General features: G+C 42.9%; 1 protein-coding gene across 1 annotated transcript in view; it reads left to right on the plus strand.

Annotated features, from left to right (window-relative positions):
- Positions 1–23,950, plus strand: part of pcsk1 (proprotein convertase subtilisin/kexin type 1) — a 77,474-nt gene that overhangs the window by 12,722 nt on the left and 40,802 nt on the right. Inside the window, exons 2-5 of the mRNA XM_055633313.1 lie at positions 5,506–5,610; positions 6,992–7,114; positions 11,100–11,246; positions 21,760–21,836. Coding sequence (XP_055489288.1) covers positions 5,506–5,610; positions 6,992–7,114; positions 11,100–11,246; positions 21,760–21,836 — 452 coding nt within the window. The remainder of the gene's footprint in view (positions 1–5,505; positions 5,611–6,991; positions 7,115–11,099; positions 11,247–21,759; positions 21,837–23,950) is intronic.

Genomic DNA, 23,950 nt, shown 5'->3' on the forward strand with positions numbered 1-23,950 from the left:
TTCTACATATTTGAACATGAGTGCTTTTGGAGCAGAGCTAGTGCCAAATAAAAATAATCTATTTGAGCAAACTGTGTGCGCTTGATTTGGTTCATGTGTTTGATGTCGAAGCTAAAATCGCCAGCTATCTCAGGATCATTGGTTTTATTTGTGGCACATTACAATCCGTGGCACACAATTGCATGAGACTAATGGCTTATTTTCCAGTGTGGTGAATTATATCCAGTGTGCTTGCACTGAGGGCAGACTGAATGATCGGACTTTCAAATCTGTGACTATTTTTCTACAGGCGAAGGAAACTACTAATTACGTACGTGGCAATAAAAGTAATCCCAGATCACTCAGAAGCGGACACCAAGGGCAAGGGATTTTAATGCATAACCCTGGTGTTTGTGTGCAGATACCAAATGATCTTGATGCAGATGAATAGAGGATTATTGAGCAGTTGCAATGATGTCTTTAGCATGCAGCAATTTAATACTTGAAGCAAGCTGTTCAAAGTGCATGAATACATGCTTTAACTGAGGCTGTAGTGGTCTGATGCCTGGGAGCCATATGACTAAAGTCACCAGATGAGTGGAAGTGTCAATGTACAAGTGTTTAACATGTTGGAGCTGCTATTCACTGCTCTGGTGCTATTCTCTGTGCATCAGTCAAAATCTTCAAAACGCATTTTGTTGTCTCTGTACTGTACACTGACAATGACAATTAAATTGAATCTGATCTGAAAATGGCACGGGGATGCTGAACACTACAAAGCAAAAGTAGGGCTTCCAGGAAGCACAAGCCAGAGAACCCACTGCCTTTTTGGATAACGTTGCGAAGAAGGAGGAGGATGCAGAGATATTAAATGCAAGAGGAGGATAGAAAATTGCTGCCTCGTCATTATTTCCACACTTCACATATCCATCAGAAATCTATTTTCTGTGCTCTGGTATTTTTCCCAACACAAACCTGTCCCGCTTGCAGCCAAAGATAGACACCAAATGCTGGAGTAACTCAGCGGGTCAGGCAGCATCTCTGGAGAAAATAGATGGGTGACGTGGTGGGTTGGGACCTTTCTTCAACACAAAAGTCACCTATCCATTCTCTCCAAAGATGTTGCCTGACCTGCGAAGGTACTGCAGCATTTTGTGTCTATCTTTGGTATAAGTCAACATATGCAGTTCCTTTCTATTCCAACCTACAGCCATTTGTCCCTTCCACACAGCCCTCCTTCGCACAACTTCATGTTTCACGTTAGAGGCCAGTGAACCAAAAAACATACAAAACCAGAAGGCTGGTTTAATATTCATGTGAGTCAAAATAACAGGAATACGACTGTAATATTGTGTAAAAAATCCACATATATGTCCTTCAGCAGGTTCTTCTTTCTAGAGTCTTACGCGTACAACTTTAATTTCAACATAGAAAATAATAGGAAAGATCCCTCTCTGAGTTGCTTAGTTTTAGTTTTAGAGCTATGGCATGGACACAGGCCATTGGCCAACCGAGTCCACGCCGACCATCAAGTACGTGTTCACACTAGTTCCATATTCTTCCACTTTCTCATCCGCCTCCTACACACTGGAGGTAATTTTACACAGGCCAGTTAACTGGGTTAATAAATGTGCACATATTTGGTACGTGTGAGGAAAGCAGAGCACGCAGAGGAAGTCCATGCGGCCACAGAGAGACAGTGCAAATTCCACGCAGGCAGCATTTGGTGGCACAGCGGTGAAGCAGTAAAGTTGCTGCCTTACGGCAAGAGAGGCCTGGGTTCAATCCTGACTACGAGTGTTGTGCTGTGTGGAGTTTGTATATTTGTGCTCCGGTTTCCTCCCACATTCTAAAGATGTGCAGATTTGTAGGTTAATTAGCTTCTGTAATTAGGCCCTAGTGTGTAGGATGCGAAACTCGGATAACATAAAACTAGTGCATAGTGCCGAATATCGATTGTCGGCGATGGCTGAAGTGCCTGTTTCCATGCTGTATCTCTGAGCTAAACTAAACTAAAACTATATTTGAGGTCTTGATAGAACCGGGGTCTATAACACTGTGAGGGAGCAGCTCTACCAGCTGTTCCAATGTGCCGCCCCATCAGGGGCGGAAAACCCGGGGGGGGCCAGAGGGGACACGTCCCCCCCATGTTTTGAGAGGTGGGGGACATCCCCCCCAAGTTTTTGTAATCTGGATTTTAAAACCCGGTGAAATCTCCGCTTTCCACGAGACAGTGGGAGTGGGACTGATGATCGAGGGCGCCGATTGGATGAGAGAGACGTCGGTCAGCAGGCAATGGGGGCGGGACATGATGATTCAGCACAATGATTGGATGAGGGAGGAGTGGGGGGGGGGACTGAGGATAGAGTGCGGTGATTGGAGGAGGGAGACGTGGCACAGACCTGTGCTTCACCCGCAGACAGGATCGATCCTGGCCGGGTCTCCGGCGCTGTCCCGAGTGCCTCCCCCCCCCCACCCCCCATGGGTGGCCAGAGAGGTCGGCAACAATAGGATCTTTGGTCGGGAATCAGACGGGCGCGGTGCCCCCAGGCCCAAAGCCAGCGCAGAGAAGCAGCGCTGAACCCAGCTCACTCTGCCTGTCCCGCCAGGTGAGCCTACAGCCCTTCCTGGGCTTGCGGGAAATATGGCCAGCGCGGAGAAGCAGCGCTGGTATCCCATCAGTCCAGACAGGGCTGTAGTTAACCCGGTGAGACAGGCAGAGTTGAGCTGCATTTAGCGCTGGATTGAGCCTCCGAAGCCTCGCTCGTGTGTGTGTGAGTGTGCGCATGCGCGCGTGGGGCTGCCAAAAAATTGTGTCCCCCGGTCCCCTCCATGTTTTGATAGTGAGTTCCGCTCTTGCGCCCCATCATGCTTTTGGCTGATGTCCTGTAGGTTTAAGAGCCTGAGAGGGCCCCACCTCAGACTGCACCAGTAGCAGCGGTAGAGGCAAACTCAGCCATTGAGATGCAAGTCTGCATGTGAGGTGGTGGAGAAGGAGGCGGCAGAGGATAAGAAGTGCTTTGATGAGCACTCCCACTTTCAGGTCTGCTTTTGTCAGCCTGCGATTCATGGCTCTTCTGCACTGGAGCTGAGTTGCTAATTACTATCCTACAGATTGACATGCCAAGGGGTGCCTGTCCCACAACCTCTTTTAAATTACATCCATGATGTGCAATCCATCAGTGAGGACTAAAATGAACTTTCTTCATGGAGATGCAAGGAACTGCAGATGCTGGTTTATTAATAAAGACCAAAGTGTCAGAGCAACTCAGCGCATCAGGTAGCATCTCTGGAGAACATGGTTAGATGACATTTCGGGTTGGGAACCTTCTTCAGAATTGCTAACTTATTTAATGCTCACATTTGATGGTCCATCTAGGTAGCCTTGTTTTCCATGGACAAAGGCAGCAGACCTCATATTACCCTTAGATAGCAATGATTTCTTCATTATCCCTGCAAGCATGCATGGCACGACTTCATCAAATGCCTGCTCACTACATATTATTTGCATCAGTTCTACACAGTTACAACTCTGAGTCGTAGTATCTGCATGAGATCAGAAACCTCTTAGTCTTCCGACATCTACTTTCCATTGTTTTATTTGTCTCCAGCATCTGCCCTTGCTCACCTGTAACTTGAGTTTCACCACATCAAAGCACAACCATCGTTCTGGGCAGGAGTTCTGAGATGGTGACTCCTCAGAGTGAGTGGCATCAACTCAGCTTTTGTGGCATCAACTCAGTGGACAAGCTTTTCCCTTTGAGAATAGGGAAGATTCAAACAAGAGGGATTAAGGGACAGAATTTTAGGGGTAATATGAGGGGGAACTTCTTTACTCAGAGAGTGGTAGCGGTGTGGAATGAGCTTCCAGTGGAAGTGGTGGAGGCAGGTTCATTGGTATCATTTAAAAATAAATTGGATAGGCATATGGATGAGAAGGGAATGGAGGGTTATGGTATGAGTGCAGGCAGGTGGGACTAAGGGGAAAAAGTTGTTCGGCACGTTCGACTTGTAGGGCCGAGATGGCCTGTTTCCGTGCTGTAATTGTTATATGGTTATATGGTTATATCTGAGAAGAAGTCATCTTTATCCTTCTATTACACATGGGTAATTGACCTACGGGAGGTTACAGGCAAGAAAACGCAGTGATATCTGTCAGCAGACAAGTGTACAGGGTGGGGAAGGGGGTGACCTTCAAAGTCCTGGTACACTGGGAGCTGGGAAGAACCAGAGGTGTAATGCAGGGGGAGGGGAAGAGGTTTAGGGAGAGCAGGGAGACCAGTGACACACAGAAACCCCAGAATATTGTGTCACGTGCTCATGGGTAGTTTTTCAGTCCAAATGATCATTAACTTCACCAGCCAGGAGAAAAATAAGGCATGGCCAGTATATTGAGTATTTGAGGCTTCTTCAGTTAACATCAATAAGCCTCAAGAATGCTTAAGCTCATCAATAAGACAGGGTTTTGTTTCTCACTGTTGTGTGTTATGAGCCAATTGGCAGTAAGGTATCGGATTTCTAACGTGCATTTTAACATGCCATTTATCTCCTGAGCCTTCTCCTTTGCAGACTATAAATGCAGAGCCATGTCCTGATGCCCACAAGAAAGAGACAATGACTGAGAAAAATGGCACATGCTAATGGATAGATGGACAGCATTTATGACATTGCATTAAAATGAGATGGGCTGCCAGTGGTATCTGGATAATGGAAATCCCATGGAAGCAATTAGACAGGGGTAGGACAAGATGCCACTGGCCTTTGTCCATGGGAAATCAGACATCAGCAAATGCTGGAAATCTAAAATAAAAACAGAAAATATTGAAAACAATCGGCAGGCCATGCAGCATGTATGGAAAAGGAAACCAAATTAATGTATCAGCTTGAAGACACTTCATCCGATACAGAACTGTATTCACTATTCAGATTAAGATATTAAACTGCTTGCACTGTTGAATCCGGGTGAGGGGCACGAAAACTGTCTTAAATCCATGACTATTTCAAGCATGTCTTCTTAAAGGGGATCAGGGGGTATGGAGAGAAATCAGGTACAGGATACTGAGTTGGATGATCAGCCATGATCATATTGAATGGCGGCACAGGCTCGAAGGGCCGAATGGCCTACTCCTGCACCTATTTTATATGTTTCTATGTTTCCCTGATAATGCAGTGTTTGAGTTAAAAAATTTATACCAAGCTCTGGGTTTCTGTACGTTAACAAACCCCCCTCCCCCCCCCCCCCCCCCCCCCCCCCCCCCCTAGTGTGCCACAAAAATTACTGCACTCTTTGTTCAAAACCTTCAGTACTTCCTCACAACCAGCTAAAATCATCAATCAGTAATTATCAGGTCACTTCCTTTCCCAAACAATAGTATGACTTTTGCAGATTTAATCCAGTCCAAATATGCAAATCCCGAATCCTAAACGATCTGCAGAAATGATGAAAAATGGCTGAATGAATAAAATCTCATTTTATTGGTTGACATGATTCGCATTAATCATTCTGTTCCATCTTGACTTCTTTAGATTGGAGAACTTCAAAATCACTATCTACTCCGACACAAAATTCATCCAAGAAGATCTCGAAGGAGTGCTGACCACATTACAAAACGATTATCTGAAGATGACCGGGTACAATTCATTTCCTTATAAGATTAAAATAAGGCAATGGCAGATTCTATACATTAGTGGTTGCATAAAAATAAAGATGATCAGTACTGTTCATAAAACACTTTTGCATGATGTAATAATAACACATTTGCAGTTATATGATCTCGTCTTGCATTTACCTTTCATGGACTACATACGCTGCCATTTCCTCTTTCTTCTGGTAAATTGACCATTCATATAGAACACGTCAGAGTGTCATTCCATTCTATCATATAGAACATCAGCTGTGTCTAACCAGAATGGAAATAACCTAACTATGGTGTCACCACTGTAATGGAAGTACACTTTTATGGATAACGAGTTATTAAAATATCACATTGTGTATTTTCAGCAAAGAGTCCAAATAAAAAGGAGCGTAGTTTTGTTCAAAATTAGAGCACAAAGGGAGAATCTATGTGTGATACCCGCATCAAGTGGATATTTGCAAGATCTCCAGGCCTAGGCCCACATTCAGTCCATGGGAACTGTACACTATCATGAATGAATACTTTAATTTATAAGGCTTGAGAAGCAAATCAGAGGGAAAGTTAAATGAAACAAGCAGTTTGAAAGATCTGGCTTATAGAAACATAGAAACATAGAAAATAGGTGTAGGAGAGTAGGCCATTCGGCCCTTCGAGCCTGCACTACCATTCAATATGATCATGGCTGATTATCCAACTCAGTATCCTCTACCTGCCTTCTTTCCATACCCCCTGAACCCTTTAGCCACAAGGGACACATCTAACTCCCTCTTAAATATAGCCAATGAACTGGCCTCAACTACCTTCTGTGGCAGAGAGTTCCAGAGATTCATCACTCTCTGTGTGAAAAATGTTCTTCTCATCTCGGTCGTAAAGGATTTCCCCCTTATCTTTAAGCTGTGACCCCTTGTCCTGGACTTCCCCAACATCGGGAACAATCTTCCTGCATCTAGCCTGTCCAACCCCTTAAGAATTTTGTGAGTTTCTATAAGATCCCCACCTCAATCTCCTAAATTCTAGTGAGTACAAGCCGAGTCTATCCAGTCTTTATATTAATTTTTGGTGGGGCATTGAACCCCTGATTTATGTAGATCAAATCAATGCGCAGCAAACACATTTTATTTTCAAAGAGATTGTGTTTCAGTCTAGATGCAGACATTAAGATGAACAGTTTTACAAATCTATGGCAGTGGAGGGGAAGCTTTTGTGAGGAAGTTCTCTGCAAATGTGTTTCTATCAATATCAGTTTAAGAATAACATTGAAGGGGGAAATGTTAAACAAAAGTGAATGACATTCTGGCTCGTTTATGAAACTGTTTGCGAATGATAAAATGAATAAAATGTCCCATGTTCAAGTTCTGTATGTTACTTAACTATAGGTGGCTTGGGCAGAACAACAGTATGAAAAGCAAAGAAGTAAGCGCTCTCCACCAAAGGACTGTGCAGATTGTATGGCACAGAAAATGTTTACCGATCCCATGTGGAATCAACAATGGTATCTCGTGAGTGCTTTGATTAGTATCAATAATATATATGTGTGTATATAACGTATAGTAAAGAACTACTTTAAATAGTAGCTTAAGGTCATTCTTTAAAATTCCATATACCTGGAGGGGTCATTATTAATTCCCATCTCACATTCTAATCTTCCAGTTCTTGACTTTAGTGGAGACAAAGCCATACTTAGTCCTTGACATTGTTCCTGGAATATACCAGAGAATGGTACATGTGCTGTTTATATACTTATGATTGAATAGCACCATCATTAAAATTAATGTTTGCTGGGTTGAGATATATAAGAGAAGATCAGGTAGTTTTGTTGTGACTTATCACATATGTAGAAACCGGAGGAGGCCCCTTAAGCTTGTTCCACCTCCAGTGAGATGATGGGTGATATATAAAGATTGGTCCCTCCGTCCATTTCTCCTTGCCCCATTTCTCAAGATGTTTTCTTCAAACTCAAAGTTAGGTATTCACTCAACAAGTATCATGAGAACCAAACTAAACTTCCAATGTGATTAGTGATTCCTAACTTTAGATGTTAGGACTGTTGATCACGACATGTTAACCTTTGCAAAGCAGATTTCCAATGGACTTGCTTCACCGTTTACGTTATTTCTTATTTTATTCTTAACTGGCAATTTTGAATCTTGATGTCTTAAGACATTTCATCAGGATGCTGGAGATATAACCTTATAGTGCACAGTAAAAATAAAGACCAATATTACTAAATCTATTGGGATAAACAAATGGCAGCAAAAGGTACTGAAGTTCCTGAGTGAATTTCATCCTGATAAAGCATTAAATCATAAGGTCATAAGTGATAGGAGCAGAATTAGGCCAATTGCCCATTAAGTCTTCTTCGCCATTCAATCATGGCTGATCTATCTTTTCCTCCTAACCCCATTCTCCAGCCTTCCCCCCATAACATCTTATACCTGTACTAATCAAGAATCTATCTGGGCCTTAAAAATATCCACTGACTTGGCCTCCATAGCCTTCTGTGGCAAATAATTCAACTAACTTACATCATGCAGTAGCATCCCCATCAGCCAAATACCTTCAAATTTCTAACTGCAGAATTTAAGACCATTTTACGTCAGTATAATGGCATTGGCCCCACAAAAGGATGCATCCTCTGCTCTAGGTGTCAGCTGATTTACATCGGGGAGACTAAGCGTAGGTTGGGCGATCGTTTCGCCGAACACCTCCGCTCAGTCCGCAATAACCAACCTGACCTCCCGGTGGCTCAGCACTTCAACTCCCCCTCCCATTCCCAGTCCGACCTCTCTGTCCTGGGTCTCCTCCATTGCCAGAGTGAGCAACAGCGGAAATTGGAGGAACAGCACCTCATATTCCGCCTGGGGACCTTGCGTCCGGATGGCATTAACGTTGAATTTTCCCAATTTTGTTAGCCCTTGCTGTCTCCTCCCCTTCCTTAACCCTCGAGCTGTCTCCTCCCCTCCCCCCGCCCTCGGGCTCCTCCTCCCCTTTTCCTTCCTTCTTCCCCCCCTCCACCCCCCATCAGTCTGAAGAAGGGTTTCAGCCCAAAACGTTGCCTATTTCCTTCGCTCCATAGATGCTGCTGCACCCGCTGAGTTTCTCCAACAATTTTGTGTACCTTAGCCTTTATCTTTATTCAGATTCGAGATCATAGTCTCATATTGTTATGTTCATTATTTGCATTTGTCATTCTCTTGCTCCTTTCTCAGTTTTCTGCATGACATTATCAGAACAACTTAATTTAAAATATCTGTTTCGCAGATGTTTGCTCATGTCCTTGATTAATGATGTCTTCCATGTTGTCGAATGTATTCATCAGATTTTCTCTGTAATTGTGAAGAGAACCACAGTAATAACTGGAACAGTGGGCATCTGATTTTCCTAAATCCGTCGATGGCTGATGAATCATCTTCTCCCAGTTGCATGCATGGAGAAACATAGAAATGTAGAAAAATAGGTGCAGGAGTAGGACATTTGGCCCTTCGAGCCAGGAATATGATCATCTAAAATCAGTACCCCATTCCTGCTTTTCCCCCATATCCCTTGATTCCTTTAGCCCTAAGAGCTAAATCTAACTCTCTCTTGAAAACATCCAGTGAATTGGCCTCCATTGCCTTCTGTGGCAGAGAATTCCACAGATTCACAACTCTCTGGGTGAAAACGTTTTCCCGCATTTCAGTCCTAAATGGCCTACACCTTATTCTTAAACTGTGACCCATGGTTCTGGACTTCCCCAACATTGGGAACATTTTTCCTGCATCTAGTTTGTCCAATTCTTTAGGAATTTTATATGTTTCTATAAGAGCATATGATGCATTCTGTTCCACCAATATATTTCTAATCTCTCCCACTAAACAATTGTTACGCACAAGTTTTATATTTCAATTCCCGCCAGCAGACAATAATGTGTTTGCTGATTGTAGTTGCTTATTTCTAGTGGATTTTGCCGATTTTTGACTTTGCTTTGGATCTCTTCTTGATATTTGGAGTTATTGACCCTCTCAACATGAAGAAAATGGAACCACATTTTGAAGACAAATTAACATAAAGTTTGAGCCAAATTAGCTTTGGCTTTATTTCTGCACCAATGTATTTAACTCAACAATGATCAGCAGCAGGTGCACAGATTTCAGTGTAATGCGTTAAACAACGCCAAAAACATGCAGTGGCGAGTGCGGTGATAAGTATAGGATTGGTTTCTTATTGAGTAAAAAAAGATCTATAATATACTTAAATGTGAAATGGGAAAGTAAATGATCCTACATCAGTCCATCAGAGCGGAGATGGGTGAGTCATTCTTCCTGGTAAATTTGAAGAGATCAAAGTACATTTTTGTAACCTATGATTCAACCTATGATTCAACAAGCTCTCAACAGCCACCCACAATTTTCAATTATTTGTCTACGAATTAAATGTTTGCTGCTCAAAGCTGTTAGCTAAAAAAAATACCCACAGTTGACAGATGATACTTGCTGCAAAAGATAAACAAGGTGCCAAACTCATTAGCAAATTTGCAGATGACACAAAGCTGGGTGGCAGTGAGAACTGTGAGGAGGATGCTATGAGAATACAGGGTGACTTGGACAGGTTGGGGAGTGGGCAGATGCATGGCAGATGACGTTTAATGAGGATAAATGTGAGGTTATCTACTTTGGTAGCAAAATAGGAAGGCAGATTATTATCTAAATGGCGTCAAGTTAGGAAAAGGGGAAGTACAACGGGATCTGGGGGTCCTTGTACATCAGTCTATGAAAGTAAGCATGCAGGTACAGCAGGCAGGCAGTGAAGAAAGCGAATGGCATGTTGGCCTTTATAACAAGAGGAATCGAATATAGGAGCAAAGAGGTCCTTCTGTAGTTGTACAGAGCCCTAGTGAGACCTCACATTGAGTATTGTGTGCAGTTTTGGTCCCCTAATTTGAGGAAGGACATTCTTGCTATTGAGGGAGTGCAGCCTAGATTTACAAGGTTAATTCCTGGGATGACTGGACTGACATATGCTGAGAGAATGGAGCAGCTGGGCTTGTACACTCTGGAGTTTAGAAGGATGAGAGGGAATCTCATTGAAACATATAAGATTGTTAGGGGTTTGAACACGCTAGAGGCAGGAATCATTATGTCAATGTTGGGGTTGTCCAGAACCAGGGGCGACAGTTTAAGAATAAGGAGTAAGCCATTTAGAACGGAGACAAGGAAACACTTTTTCTCACAGAGAGTTGCGAGTCTGTGGAATTCTCTGCCTCAGAGGGCGGTGGAGGCAGGTTCTCTGGATGTTTTCAAGAGAGAGCTAGATAGTGCTCTTAAAAATAGCGGAGTCAGGGGATATGGGTAGAAGGCAGGAACGGGGTACTGATTGGGGATGATCAGCCATGATCACATTGAATGGCGGTGCTGGCTCGAAGGGCCGAATGGCCTACTCCTGCACCTATTGTCCATTGTCTAGTGTCTATTGTCATAACATTTTTACATCTCACTCTTTCTAAAGCAAGATACCAGGACTTCGTCATCTCTCCCAAAACTGGATCTTCATGTTATTCCAGTGTGGAAAAAAGGGATTACTGGCAAAGGAATTGTGCTGACTGTGCTTGATGATGGGTTGGAATGGAACCACACAGATATCCAAGCAAATTACGTGAGTAAAACTCAATCGAATATTTCTATACTTATTTTATCCCATGGTTAATGACCTTAGCTGAAACCATTGTACGGAACTCAGTGACGATTTATGTAACCTCAGCTTTGATAGATGTCAGATGGTCATAGTTCACAAGTTCTGCATCGTGATTTCCAAAATGTCACTTTTATTCTCACAGTTGATTAAATTCGTACTATTATGGAAGTTAAACCATTGATTTTGATGCTGGATGCAGAATCACATATTTATGCAGCAAAATTAAGTTTATAGATTGTCCGTCTTCATCATTAAATATAATTTAGTGAGTTGAGTTGATAGTGAAGTCAACAGACTGGGGCTGAGTATTTGGATAAATTTAGGTTAGTTTTGTTTAGTTGAGAGATACAGCGCAGAAACAAGCCCTTCGGACCAGCGAGTCTGCGCCGACCAGCAACCCCTGCATATTAACACTATCCTAGACAGACTCGGGACAATTTACATTTATACCCAGCCAATTAACCTACAAACCTGTACATCTTTGGAGTGTGGGAGGAAAACGAAGATCTCGAAGAAAACACCCACACAGTCACGGGAAGAACACACAGGCTTCATGCAGCCAAGCACCGTAGTCAGGATCGAACCCGGGTCTCTACTGCTGTAGGCGCAGTAAGGCACCAACTCTACCGCTGCTTATCCGTGCCGTCCTTTTACATTCCAATATTCTAGAACTTAAATATCATGAATATGAATTCTAAATAAATAGGTTCTATGTGTGGACAGTGCAAAACAATGAATTACCATTCAGGCACATTCTTCTGCACACTGGAACTGTTTTAAATATAAACCTACTCCACCATATTATGGTGGGGTGCCGCAAGGCTCAGTAATGGGGCCCCAGTAATGAACAATATATATTAACGATTTAGACGAGGGAATTAAATGTAACATCTCCAAGTTTGCAGATGACACGAGGCTGGGTGGCAGTGTGAGCTGCGAGGAGGATGCTATGAGGCTGCAGGTTGAATTGGATAGGTTAGATGAGAGGGCAGATACATGGCAGATGCAGTATATTGTGGATAAATTTGAGGTTATCCACTTTAGCATGCTGGTATAGCAGGCAGTGTAGAAAGCTAATGGCATGTTGGCTTTCATTGCGAGAGGATTTGAGTTTAGGAGCAAGGAGGTCCTACTGCAGTGGTATAGAGCCCTGACGAGACCACACCTGGAGTATTGATTGCAGTTTTGGTCTCCTAATTGGAGGAAGAACATTCTTGCTATTGTAGCGTAGGTTCACCAGGTTAATTCCCGGGATGGCGGGACTGACATATGATGAAAGAATGGGTCTTGTATTGACTGGAATTTAGAAGGATGAGAGCGGATCTTACAGAAACATATTAAATTCTTAAGGGATTGGACAGGGTAGATGCAGGAAAAATGTTTCCGATTTTGGGGGACTCCAGAACCAGGGGTCACAGCTTAAGAATAAGGGGAGGCCATTTAGGACTGAGATGAGGAAATACTTTTTCACCCAGAGAGTTGTGAATCTGTGGAATTCTCTGCCACAGAAGGCAGAGGAGGCCAATTCACTGGATGTTTTCGAGAGAGAGTTAGATTTAGCACTGCATGTAGGAATGTCTACATTATATCCAAAGGAAGGACTCAAAGCATTTTATAAGGCAGTAGATCTGGAATGGACACTGAGTAGAAGAAAGAGGAAGAAAACTAACTGGGTTAGGGGATACAGAGCCAAGAATAAACTTTCAGCGCTGATCATCAGCTAATAAACCAGCATGAAAATTAAATCCCTCTCTATGTGTACAGCTAGAAGTGAACATATAAATAAAAGATCATCATAAAAGTACTATGCCTTTAGTTCTTTAGCCTTTAGTATGTCTTCACCATAAAACTGCGAGTTTGGCCACTGCAGATAAGAGTTGTTTGATCTCGAACCACACCATGACTAAAGGGGCCTGTCCCACTTGGGCGACCTAATTGGCGAATTTAGAAGAGTTTGAAAAAATGTCATGTAGAAGACCTCCTTCGACTATGTAGAAGACCTCCTTCGACTATGTTGAACAGCTTCGACTAGCAACGACTAACTTCGGGGAAATTGGACACCGAATAGTGGAGAGTGACGACCACCTCCTTCGATCTCCTTCGACCTCCCTTCGACTGTGATAAAGACTATCTACGACCACCTTCGACTACCCTCAACTACCTACGACTAACATGCCGACCTACTACGGCCTACTGCGACTAAACCTACGAGTAAAAAAAGTATCGATTTATTTCCATGGCGACCTTTTTTTACTCGCGGGCATTTTTTAACATATTGAAAAAACCGCCGTGACCTAGCTGAGACCTCGAGTACGCGGAGACCACTCTCGAGCATGAAGGAGAGTTACGAAGACCTCCTACGTCCTGGTGTTGACCATGCTGCGAGTATGAGTTGAGGTCAAACTCGCCAGAAGTCGCGGATTAGGTCGTCCAAGTGGGACAGGCTCTTAAAGAGGAGAGAAACTGCAATACTGTATGTTTATTTTGACCTTTCTTTCAATTTATAAAACCAAGTTCAGCAGACATTATTTCAATGGATGGAAATAGACATTGCCATGTTTTCCCTCTGCAATAATCATGGTGCTATTTTTAATCTAAGCTTGGAAGAGGTTATAGGTCATAAATATGTCACCCCATCCCCTCTGAGCTTGCTCCCCTTTGTGGTTGATGTTGCAATTTCCTGGTTAGGTTACATAAATGTTTCATTCAACTCACGTAATAGTTTGGAAAGGCACGCGGTGACTTAATGTAGAAAAGGCAGGATGTAGCCTGTGCCTATTTTCGGACTGCTTGATTTTGAAACAGAGCCTCAAGGATGACTGAAAATATATGGCCTTGACACATTTCATTATGTGTACTATATCACTAGACCCACTTTACTTACATTGTTTATGTCCTTTGAAATTATGAGTAACTCATTTTTAATACATTTTATTTATTTCAGCATGTCAAAAATCTAAAACCATAGGGGACAAATAACTTAAAAACACATTGTTAAGTGTAATATTCAATGGATTTGATACTTGGTATTTGTCACGAACAATTTATTGATATAGATAAAAATTGAGGCAATGGCAATTGCAGTAATGTTCTTTCCACATATGTTGCTCCACTTAGAAATCGATCGAGTTAGAAATGCCATGCTATAAATAAATACTGTGCCTGAAGGAAAGTCTGGGGATATAAACACATGAAGATGAAGGCATTTTTCACAACAATTTTATTTCACAGTGGATTCTAACAGTAATGAAGCAAACAACCTTCTAAACTTCATTAGACAAAACACTCCAATATGTACTGGGATGTTTCTATGACAAATGCTCCACATTGTGTTTTGTAGACTGATTAGTGTTCAGATGCAGACCCACGTCATTCAGTCCCTAAAATAGCTCAGGGTGTCTCCAAGCGTAAACGGAAGGTTCTGCCCACAGAAGGACTTTGACAGCCAGTGAAGCCGCAGCCCTCAGGCTCGTTGGCAATGTGCAAATGTTCAAATTTCAAATATTCAAAACACACAGACACTATTGAAAATAAAAATAACTCAGACTTCTAATCAATTTAATTATATTTAATGAAAAACTAAAATGCTCAGAAAGACAGATTAAATTAATTGAATTCAACCAAATGGAAAGGAAGTTAACTTGCATTTACTGTTCTGTGGTTTGCCAGATATTCCCAGTTATTTCAATGAGCTGCTCTCATTTAAACAGTGAATAGTATTCAGGGACTCTTAAATACCTCTGCCTCAAATCTGTTCTTGCAGCTAATCTATTGATATTGCTGCTCCAGTCAATTTTGTGGTGATAAATGGTAGGCCATCACTGATAAGACAACCTGAATGTTAAAGAGAAATGCTTACTCGCTCTTGCTGGAAGTTCTTATTGGCAGGTGCTAGGGCAACATGAAAATGTGAGAGAATGATAAAAGAGATGCGAATTGGGAAACCAGAAGAAGTTATATAGGTGGAAGTGGGAAGGTTGGGGGGGGGGGGGGCACTTTCTGGAATGCTAGTATGGGTGTTGTGGGCTGAAGGGACTGGTTTCCAGGGGTACTAGTATGGACATTGTGAGCCGAATGGATTATTGGGCTGGCGGCTCAGTCACTCAAGCCTGTGGTGCTGGCAGCTCACTCACTCATGGCTGGTGGGTTGGCAGTTGACTCATGGCTATGCCTTAAAATTCAAGCAGGGTGCAAGGCCACCAAATTCAAGTGAAGTTTCATACCATTTCAAGCAGGGTGCAAGGCCACTAAAGACAGGGAGTTGTGACCTCTCCCTCCTACATCTTGCAGAGACTGAGCCACGCCCACATTTCTGGGTTTTATAGTCCTTATTAATTATATAGAAGGAAAGGCAACATTAATTAGGCAAGGCAACTTTAATTAGGCAACACAGCTTTAGCATTTCCAAACCAAAGGCAACACAGCTTTAGCATTTCCAAACCAAAGGCAACACAACTTTAGCATTTCCAGACTGTATTTTCAAACCACATTAAGGGCATTGACAGGCCAGTAAAACCACTCACAGTTTAGTAGACATGTGTTCAGTGTTATTCACAGCTGAGACTGAGAGACGTGATCTTCTTGCTCCTCCATCTTGCAGCGACTGACTGATGCACTCAACATTTCTGGGTTTTATAGTCCCTCCAGAAGGGGCATGGCCTTCAGGAGAGAGAATCTCGACATAACGGAGACATGAGGAGTTTTCTAAAATTTAATGCGATAAGCTGGAGTTTTTGCTTTGCTTCAGCACAACAGAATGTAGTAGGCATGAATACAGAACAGATCAGTGTGCCTGTATACCATTATATAAATACATACACACATGAATAAATAAACAGATAAAGTGCAAATAAACAGATAATGGTCTATTAATGTTCAAAGTTTTGTTTGTTGAGTTTAATAGCCTGATGGCTGTGGGGAAGTAACTATTCCTGAACCTGGTCGTTGCAGTCTTCAGGCTTCTGTACCTTCTACCTGAAGGTAGCGGAGAGATGAGTGTGTGACCAGAATGGTGTGGCTCCTTGATGTTGCTGCCAGCCTTTTTGAGGCAGCGACTGCGATAGATCCCCTCGATGGTAGGGAGGTCAGTGCCGATGATGGACTGGGCAGTGTTTACTACCTTTTGTAGTATTTTCCGTTCTAGGGCGCTAAAGTTGCCGAACCAAGCCACGATGCAACTGGTTAGCATGCTCTCTACTGTGCACCTGTAGAAGTTAGAGAGAGTCCTCCTTGACATACCGACACTCCGTAATCTTCTCAGGAAGTAGAGGCACTGATGTGCTTTCTTAATAATTGCATCAGTGTTCTCGGACCAGGAGAGTTCTTCAGAGATGTGCACGCCCAGGAATTTGAAGCTCTTGACCCTTTCCACCATCGACCCGTCAATATAAACGGGACAGCATTGAGGCCTGTTTTCAACAGGTGGAGCCAAGCCAAGGTTATCAGGATGGATTATTGGCATTGGTGAAAAGGCAAACTGAATTCAACCAGATCATAGCTCGACAAAATACCTCTCTCATTCTATCGCCAGCAGAAATTCCTACGTATGATGGAGATCCTTTGCGGTATGAAGCTTTTGTAAGGGCATTAGAAAAAGTATTAGAAATGAAAGTTACGGATGAGAAGGAGCGCTTACGATTTCTGGTGAAGTACACAAGTGTAGATGTTCAGGTACTTGTAGAATGTTGTCAAATTGAGCCAGGCAGCCATGGCTATAAAAAGGTGAGAAGGTTACTTAAAGAGCATTTTGGTAATGAACAGAGGGTTGCTAATGCATACATGGAGAAGGCCCATGCTTGGAAAGAATCAAGCTAGAAGATCGGAAAGCCATTGAGTAACTATGCAATATTTCTGAGAGGTTGTTGCAGCTCGATGGAAAATCTCAGCCACATGGATGAAATGAATCTTGCGAGTAATACTAGAATCATCATTAGCAAGTTGCCCAGAAGAATGAGAGAAAAGTGGAGAGACAAAGCAGGCAAAATAATGGATGAAAGGAACCAAGTAGCCAGGTTACCAGACTTGGTGAAATTCTTAGAAAGTGAAGTACGGTACATGTTAGAGCCACATTATGGGACTATTGAAGATCATAAACCTATTGCAACTAACAAAGGTTCTATCTTTACCAAAACTGAAGAAATATCAGAACATATCAGAAGTAGTTTTGCCATCACAACTAGACCTGTGGGAAAGACTGATAGAATGAAAGGAAATGTATCTACCAGCGAGCAAATAGTGTTTTGTTTGTTATGTGATGAAGTTGGTCACACCATAAGCTGGTGCCGAAGATTCAAGATGAAAGAATATGAAGAAAAGATGGATTTCTTGAAAGAGAGGGGAGTCTGTTTTGGATGTTTGAAAAAAGGACATATGATGAGAGTCCTATAATTTGTTATAAGTGCAGGCAATATCATCCTGAAGCACTTCACACTGAAGAGGGGCTAACTGAGCATTGGGAAGAGGAAGAACTGGAACAAATAGGTGAAGAGCTATCAGAGCAAATAGAAGAAGATGCACTGGAGCAAACGGAACAGAAGAAGAAGCCGACTACTAGAGATGCTATCACCTCGTCTCAAATAACTGCTCATATTGGGGCCGGGGATGAAGCTTGTAATTTTTCTATCTTACCAGTGCAGGTGAGGAATAGCAAGACGAATACAGTGTTGCAAACATATGCTTTTCTGGATCACGGAAGTGCGACTACCTTTTGCACAGAAAACCTGATGAGAAGGTTGAACATCACAGAAGAGACTAAGATTCAATTATGTACCATGACTAAATATAAAGAGAGCAGGAGTCATTACATTACAAGTATGGAGATATCCAGTTCAGATGAAGATAATTTTATACCAACATCTGAAGCGTTTACACATGGAACCATACCTGTTGGTCGCCAAAATATACCAAGACATGAAGACTTAAAACAATGGCCTTACCTGCAGGATGTCAAGATATCCGAAATAAATTCTAGTGTTGATCTACTTATCGGAACAAATCTTTTGAAGGCATTGTAACCTATACAGATTGTGAGAAGCCAAGGTAATGGACCGTATGCTACAAAACCCTGAGGTGGATGGGTTATCTATGGATAAATGTGAGGTTATCCACTTTGGTGGCAAAAAAACAGGAAAGTAGACTATTATCTGAATGGTGGCCGATTAGGAAAGGGGGAGATGCAACGAGACCTGGGTGTCATGGTACACCAGTCATTAAAAGTAGGCATGCAGGTGCAGCAGGCAGTGAAGAAGGCGAATGGTATGTTAGCATTCATAGCAAAAGGATTTGAGTATAGGAGCAGGGAGGTTCTACTGCAGTTGTACAGGGTCTTGGTGAGACCACACCTGGAGTATTGTGTACAGTTTTGGTTTCCTAATCTGAGGAAAGACATTCTTGCCATAGAGGGAGTACAGGGAAGGTTCACCAGACTGATTCCTGGGATGTCAGGACTTTCATATGAAGAAAGATTGGATAGACTCGGCTTGTACTCGCTAGAATTTAGAAGATTGAGGGGGGATCTTATAGAAACTTACAAAATTCTTAAGGGGTTGGACAGGCTAGATGCAGGAAGATTGTTCCCGATGTTAGGGAAGTCCAGAACAAGGGGTCACAGTTTAAGGATAAGGGAGAAATCTTTTAGGACTGAGATGAGGAAAACATTTTTCACACAGAATTGTTTTCAAGAGAGAGTTAGATTTAGCTCTTAGGGCTAAGGGAATCAAGGGATATGGGGAAAAAGTCATGATCATTTTCACGCAGAGAGTGGTGAGTCTCTGGAACTCTCTGCCATTGAAGGTAGTTGAGGCCAGTTCATTGCCTATATTTAAGAGGGAGTTAGATGCGGCCCTTGTGGCTAAGGGGATCAGGGGGTATAGAGAGAAGGCAGGTACAGGATACTGAGTTGGATGATCAGCCATGATCATATTGAATGGCGGTGCGGGCTCGATGGGCCGAATGGCCTGCTCCTGCACCTATTTTCTATGTTTCTATGTTTCTATGAAAACGAGAATCAGAAGAACTATACTACCATTGCTGTTAATCAAATATCTATTGATAAATCTGAAAAGCCAGTGATGAAGCAATACCATCATGACTTCAATGAAAGTACCAGCAAGGAATCGGAAGAGATGTTGAATGAAGAGTTGAAGTTCATGGACATTATGAACTACTCAGTAAAGATTGACGGACACTATTGTGTGGAATTACCTATCAAACAAGAAAGTGTTAATCTGCCGAATAATCGTCCTATGGCAGAGCAGAGCAACCAGAATTTGAAACGCAAGTTTGGCGAGAATACTAAATTTCATGAAGTAAGAATCTCTTTGAAGAATAATTTCTACAAGGATGATTGCTTAAGATCCGTGTCTACTGAGCAGGAAGCAATTCTACTGGTAGAACATCTGACTTTGCTTTGCATTAAGGGAGGATTCACACTTTCCAAGTGGATCAGCGACAATTTGGAAAGCATTCCACTAGACGATAGAGCCAAATAAACCAGAGAGTTGGATTTGGACAGAGACAATCTGCCAATGGAAAGAGCATTGGGAGTTACTAATGTTGTACAACTGAAATACGTTAACACAAAAGAAAATCCTGTGGATGAAGTTTCCAGAGAACTGATAGCGAACCGCTTCTTAAGCGATAAGAGATGGATCAATGAACTAAAATCTCTCTGTCAGCCAGACAGCGAATGGCCAAAGCTTGAGCTGGGATTTGAAATTGTTGCTAATGATCTGAAAATTAAATCAAACTTAACGGTGAACTTTATTGGTAAAAATCCTGTTATTCTTGTGAAGGATTTTCACACTTCAACATTACTGTTACAACCCATCCATGAGTTGATCGGACATGGAGGAAGACGTTTCATGCTATCAAAGCTTTGGACTGTTATGTTTTGGACTATATACTGGGTATCATGCCTGATTTTAAGGGTTTGCTGCGCACGGTACGACTTTAAACTAAAACCAGTGTTTTAATAAGATTAATGATCAAGTTATGCTAGCTTCTAGAAGGCTAAAGTGAAGATGGAAGAGTCGTTGAAGAATTCTGATTACGATATATAGTGCATGCTATTTTTCCTCGTTAGTATAGTGGAGACCAGGGTGCAATTCCCCGACGAGGAGCCACCGGGGTTCAATTCCCTGACTTTTTGTTTTTGATATATGTTAAGCCTTCATGGCTACTTTTTGATGTATATCAACAATTGTTTTGTTATATACTCTGAACAATTAGGGGTCGGTATGTAGTGGCCATTTGGCTTGTTTTGTGTGTCATTAACTATGGCATGTGTCTTTAAATTTTAGACTGCCCGTTATATTGTGGGTGGGATTTATAAAGTACTTTAGGGCGTGTTTGCAGCTACGTTTCTTGCATAGAAGCTTAGTTTTCAGTTTAGTTTCGGACCAGCATGGAGAAGGTTTACCCTTTGACCATGCGAAGTGTAACGGAGACACGAGGAGTATTCTAACGTTTAATGTGATAAGCTGGAGTTCGATGAAGATTATAGTGTGTACGAGTCGGAAGAAGTTTGGATGTACCTTATTGTTTTACATCAACAATAAATAATTTATTCATCAAAGGACTGTGTTATGAATATTTATCTGTGAAGAAGCTCTGAAGTTCTCTGACGGAGATTTTGCATGCGTACAAAGACATTCCCCTTAACCATGTGGTCCATTTAGTGGCTAGAGGGAGTAATCTCTTGAATGATATAAAAATCTGCCGCTACAGTGGTCAAACGAGAAATTACTGAGGGTGAGGATAACTTCTGCTAGGCAAAGGAGACTGTTAGCCCAGCAGAACTGAACATCAGAGAAGAAGATCAAGCAGTCTGAAGAAGGGTCTCCAACCGAAACGTCATCCATTCCTTGTGTCCAGAGATGCTGCCTGTCCCGCTGAGTTACTCCAGCTTTCTGTGTCTATCTAAGAACAAGCATTGGTGGAACGAGATTTGAGTGGCTGTTCCGGGTAGTGGGTGAAGTTGGAATTAGTAGGGTTTGCAACGTTGTGTGTGTCCAAGGTAACCAACTAAAGGGCACTTATCCACACCCAGTGTCCAGGGCTTGAATTAAGAGGCTGGAACCTGCAGTTGACTAACATTTAGTTATGGCAGGGCCTACTTCAGTAAGCCCATCCATAGACCATAACATGAAAGTGAATTGAGTGGGAGTACTTTTAAGATGTATGTGGCACACACAAATCCCAATGATTTCATGCATCAATGTCCCCCATGCAGGAAAGGCCTATGAGCAAAGTTATGAATCTTGTAATTGGCTCAATAAATTATTGTTGTGTGATTTGTATTGCCTAAAGATATTTCACCAATTCCACACATAATTTTGCACCATGCTATGGAATTTCTAGGTGCTGAACAAGAAATATACTTGACTAATAAATGATGCCAAATATATAGCTTATGACATATAGCTTGTGACATTTGATTATTAATGAATGTATTTTCCTTTGTTTATTTCTTCAGGATCCAGAAGCAAGCTATGATTTTAATGATAATGATCCAGATCCCTTTCCAAGATATGATCCAACTAATGAGAACAAGTAAGTTTGCTGATGTAAGAAAACCTAACATTCGCGAAAACCTCCAACATGCCAAAGTGTAAACATAGTTTGAAGTGAGACTAATTTGAACAAGGTGGTCAATAACTTTCCTCACCACTGAACTTTGCTGGAGGTAGAACTTAAATTCCAGTTCTGAGAAATGTCCTGTGGATTTATGGGGCTTTTTTTAACCAGAAGGACAGAGAAACATTTCTCTTATAAGTAGCCTGAGCAAATACAAAGTTATTATTTGCACAAATTGAGATTTTTAACTCATCTGGTATTAACATTTAATTTAAAACATACGCAGGAGAAAATTCACATTCATTTATAATACACAGTGGGACTATGTTCTACAAATGCAAAATAGTATCCTACAAATGTGGGACCCGTTGGATCCCTGTCACATGGGATGCCTGGTCCCCCAATGCAACCCGTTCCCCAGTGCAATATTCCACCACTCACCCGTTCCTCCAATGCAACCCATCCCCTCTGCGCAATATTGTACCACTCACGCATAGCCCCCAACTGTGCAGACACGGCTCATTTCCCCTCATCCCCAGCAATCCCCCCCTCTCCTCTTCACCCTCCCTCTTCTTTCCCCTCTCCTCCTTCCCTCCCACAATCCCTCCCTCACCTCACCCTCCCTCTCCTTTCCCCTACCCTCTGTCACTCCCTCCCTCCCTCTCTCCATCCATAAAAAGCAGCATCTGCAGTTTCTTCATCCACAGGTCATTCATTGTTAGCTGTGATTGAACCAGTCTGCAGTGTGTGTGTGTGTGTGTGTGTGTGTGTGTGTGTGTGTGTGTGTGTGTGTGTGTGTGTGTGTGTGTGTGTGTGTGTGTGTGTGTGTGTGTGTGTGTGTGTGTGTGTGTGTGTGTGTGTGTGTGTGTGTGTGTGTCACTCAAACTCCGCGCACACAGCTTGGCCACCCAGCAATCTGAGTCTGCCTCCCTCCGCCCACTCCAGCTCAGCCGCGGCTCGGCCCCTCCCCGTCCTATGCGACCACTCGCTGCTGCCGCTCGACCTGTCCCCGCCCTGCCCATCGAACTACCTGCCTGCCTGCTCGCTGTCGCCGCCGGGCCGTGGGGGAGGGGGGGGGAAGGAGGTGGAGTCGGTGTTTGTCATGGTGAGCACCACGAGAAAGAAGGCCGTGAGGGTAAAGGTCGTGAGCGTGAGTTACCGCAACGGTGGTGGCGGAGGAGACGGACCCAGGGGGACGGGTAGACGGGACCGCCATTGCCACAGAGGGCAGGCTGTGGAGAGGGATGAGTGAGAAGGGACCAGGGCCTCCACTGTGCTTCCACTGAAACCTCCCACGACCGCCGCCGGTGGTGGGGTGGACGATAGACAAGTTACTGTGAGGAGGGGAGAGAGGAGTTTGCGAGTGAGGTGGGACAGACCACCACCGGTGGGGCAGGAAGGGGCTGTGGCATTGACTGACAGGAGAAGAGACCAATCTGCGTGGCGCTGACTGAAGGAATCTGCGCACGCGCGTTTTAAAAAAAATGTAAACCTCGATAAGTTTTACAATATTCTACCAATTGGAACGAATCTTGCTGCACTTGCAGCACAGGAGAACGGTGAGTAACCTGGCGAAAAATCGTAGCGCTATCGTGCACCGTTTTTGCGCATACAGAAAAACCCCGCGAACCGGACGAGCACAAAATCAGAGTTTTAGTTATGAATGTATAGATTGTTTCTGTTGAGGGTCAAAAACACCTTTGTTTCTTATTTTGCTACCCTGCAAGTGTTCATGCTCAAATTCATAACTGTGGTCGTAGAATTACACCCACATGACATAGATCTTGTTTGAAATGTTTCTCCTGCCAAACCATGGGCAATTAAATTTACTGCAAGGCCTCGTATTTCCTTCAATTAATCTCTGAACTCACAATCAGCAGTATGCAAATAACCAGGAATATCTGTGCCTCCCAATGCTGGTAACCACAGCCATGTTTATTTCCTGTTGCAAGACAGCATGTTCTCAGCAAAATTAGTGTTAATGTTTGTACAGTTTTTGCATCATTCCCATGAGGAATAACAGATTTTATGCAGGAATCAGCTCCACTTAAAGTCTGACTGGAATACCCACCTTGGGTTGGTCAGAGGAG

Source organism: Leucoraja erinacea, chromosome 3 (assembly GCF_028641065.1).
Source record: "Leucoraja erinacea ecotype New England chromosome 3, Leri_hhj_1, whole genome shotgun sequence".
Classification (NCBI taxonomy): domain Eukaryota; kingdom Metazoa; phylum Chordata; class Chondrichthyes; order Rajiformes; family Rajidae; genus Leucoraja; species Leucoraja erinaceus.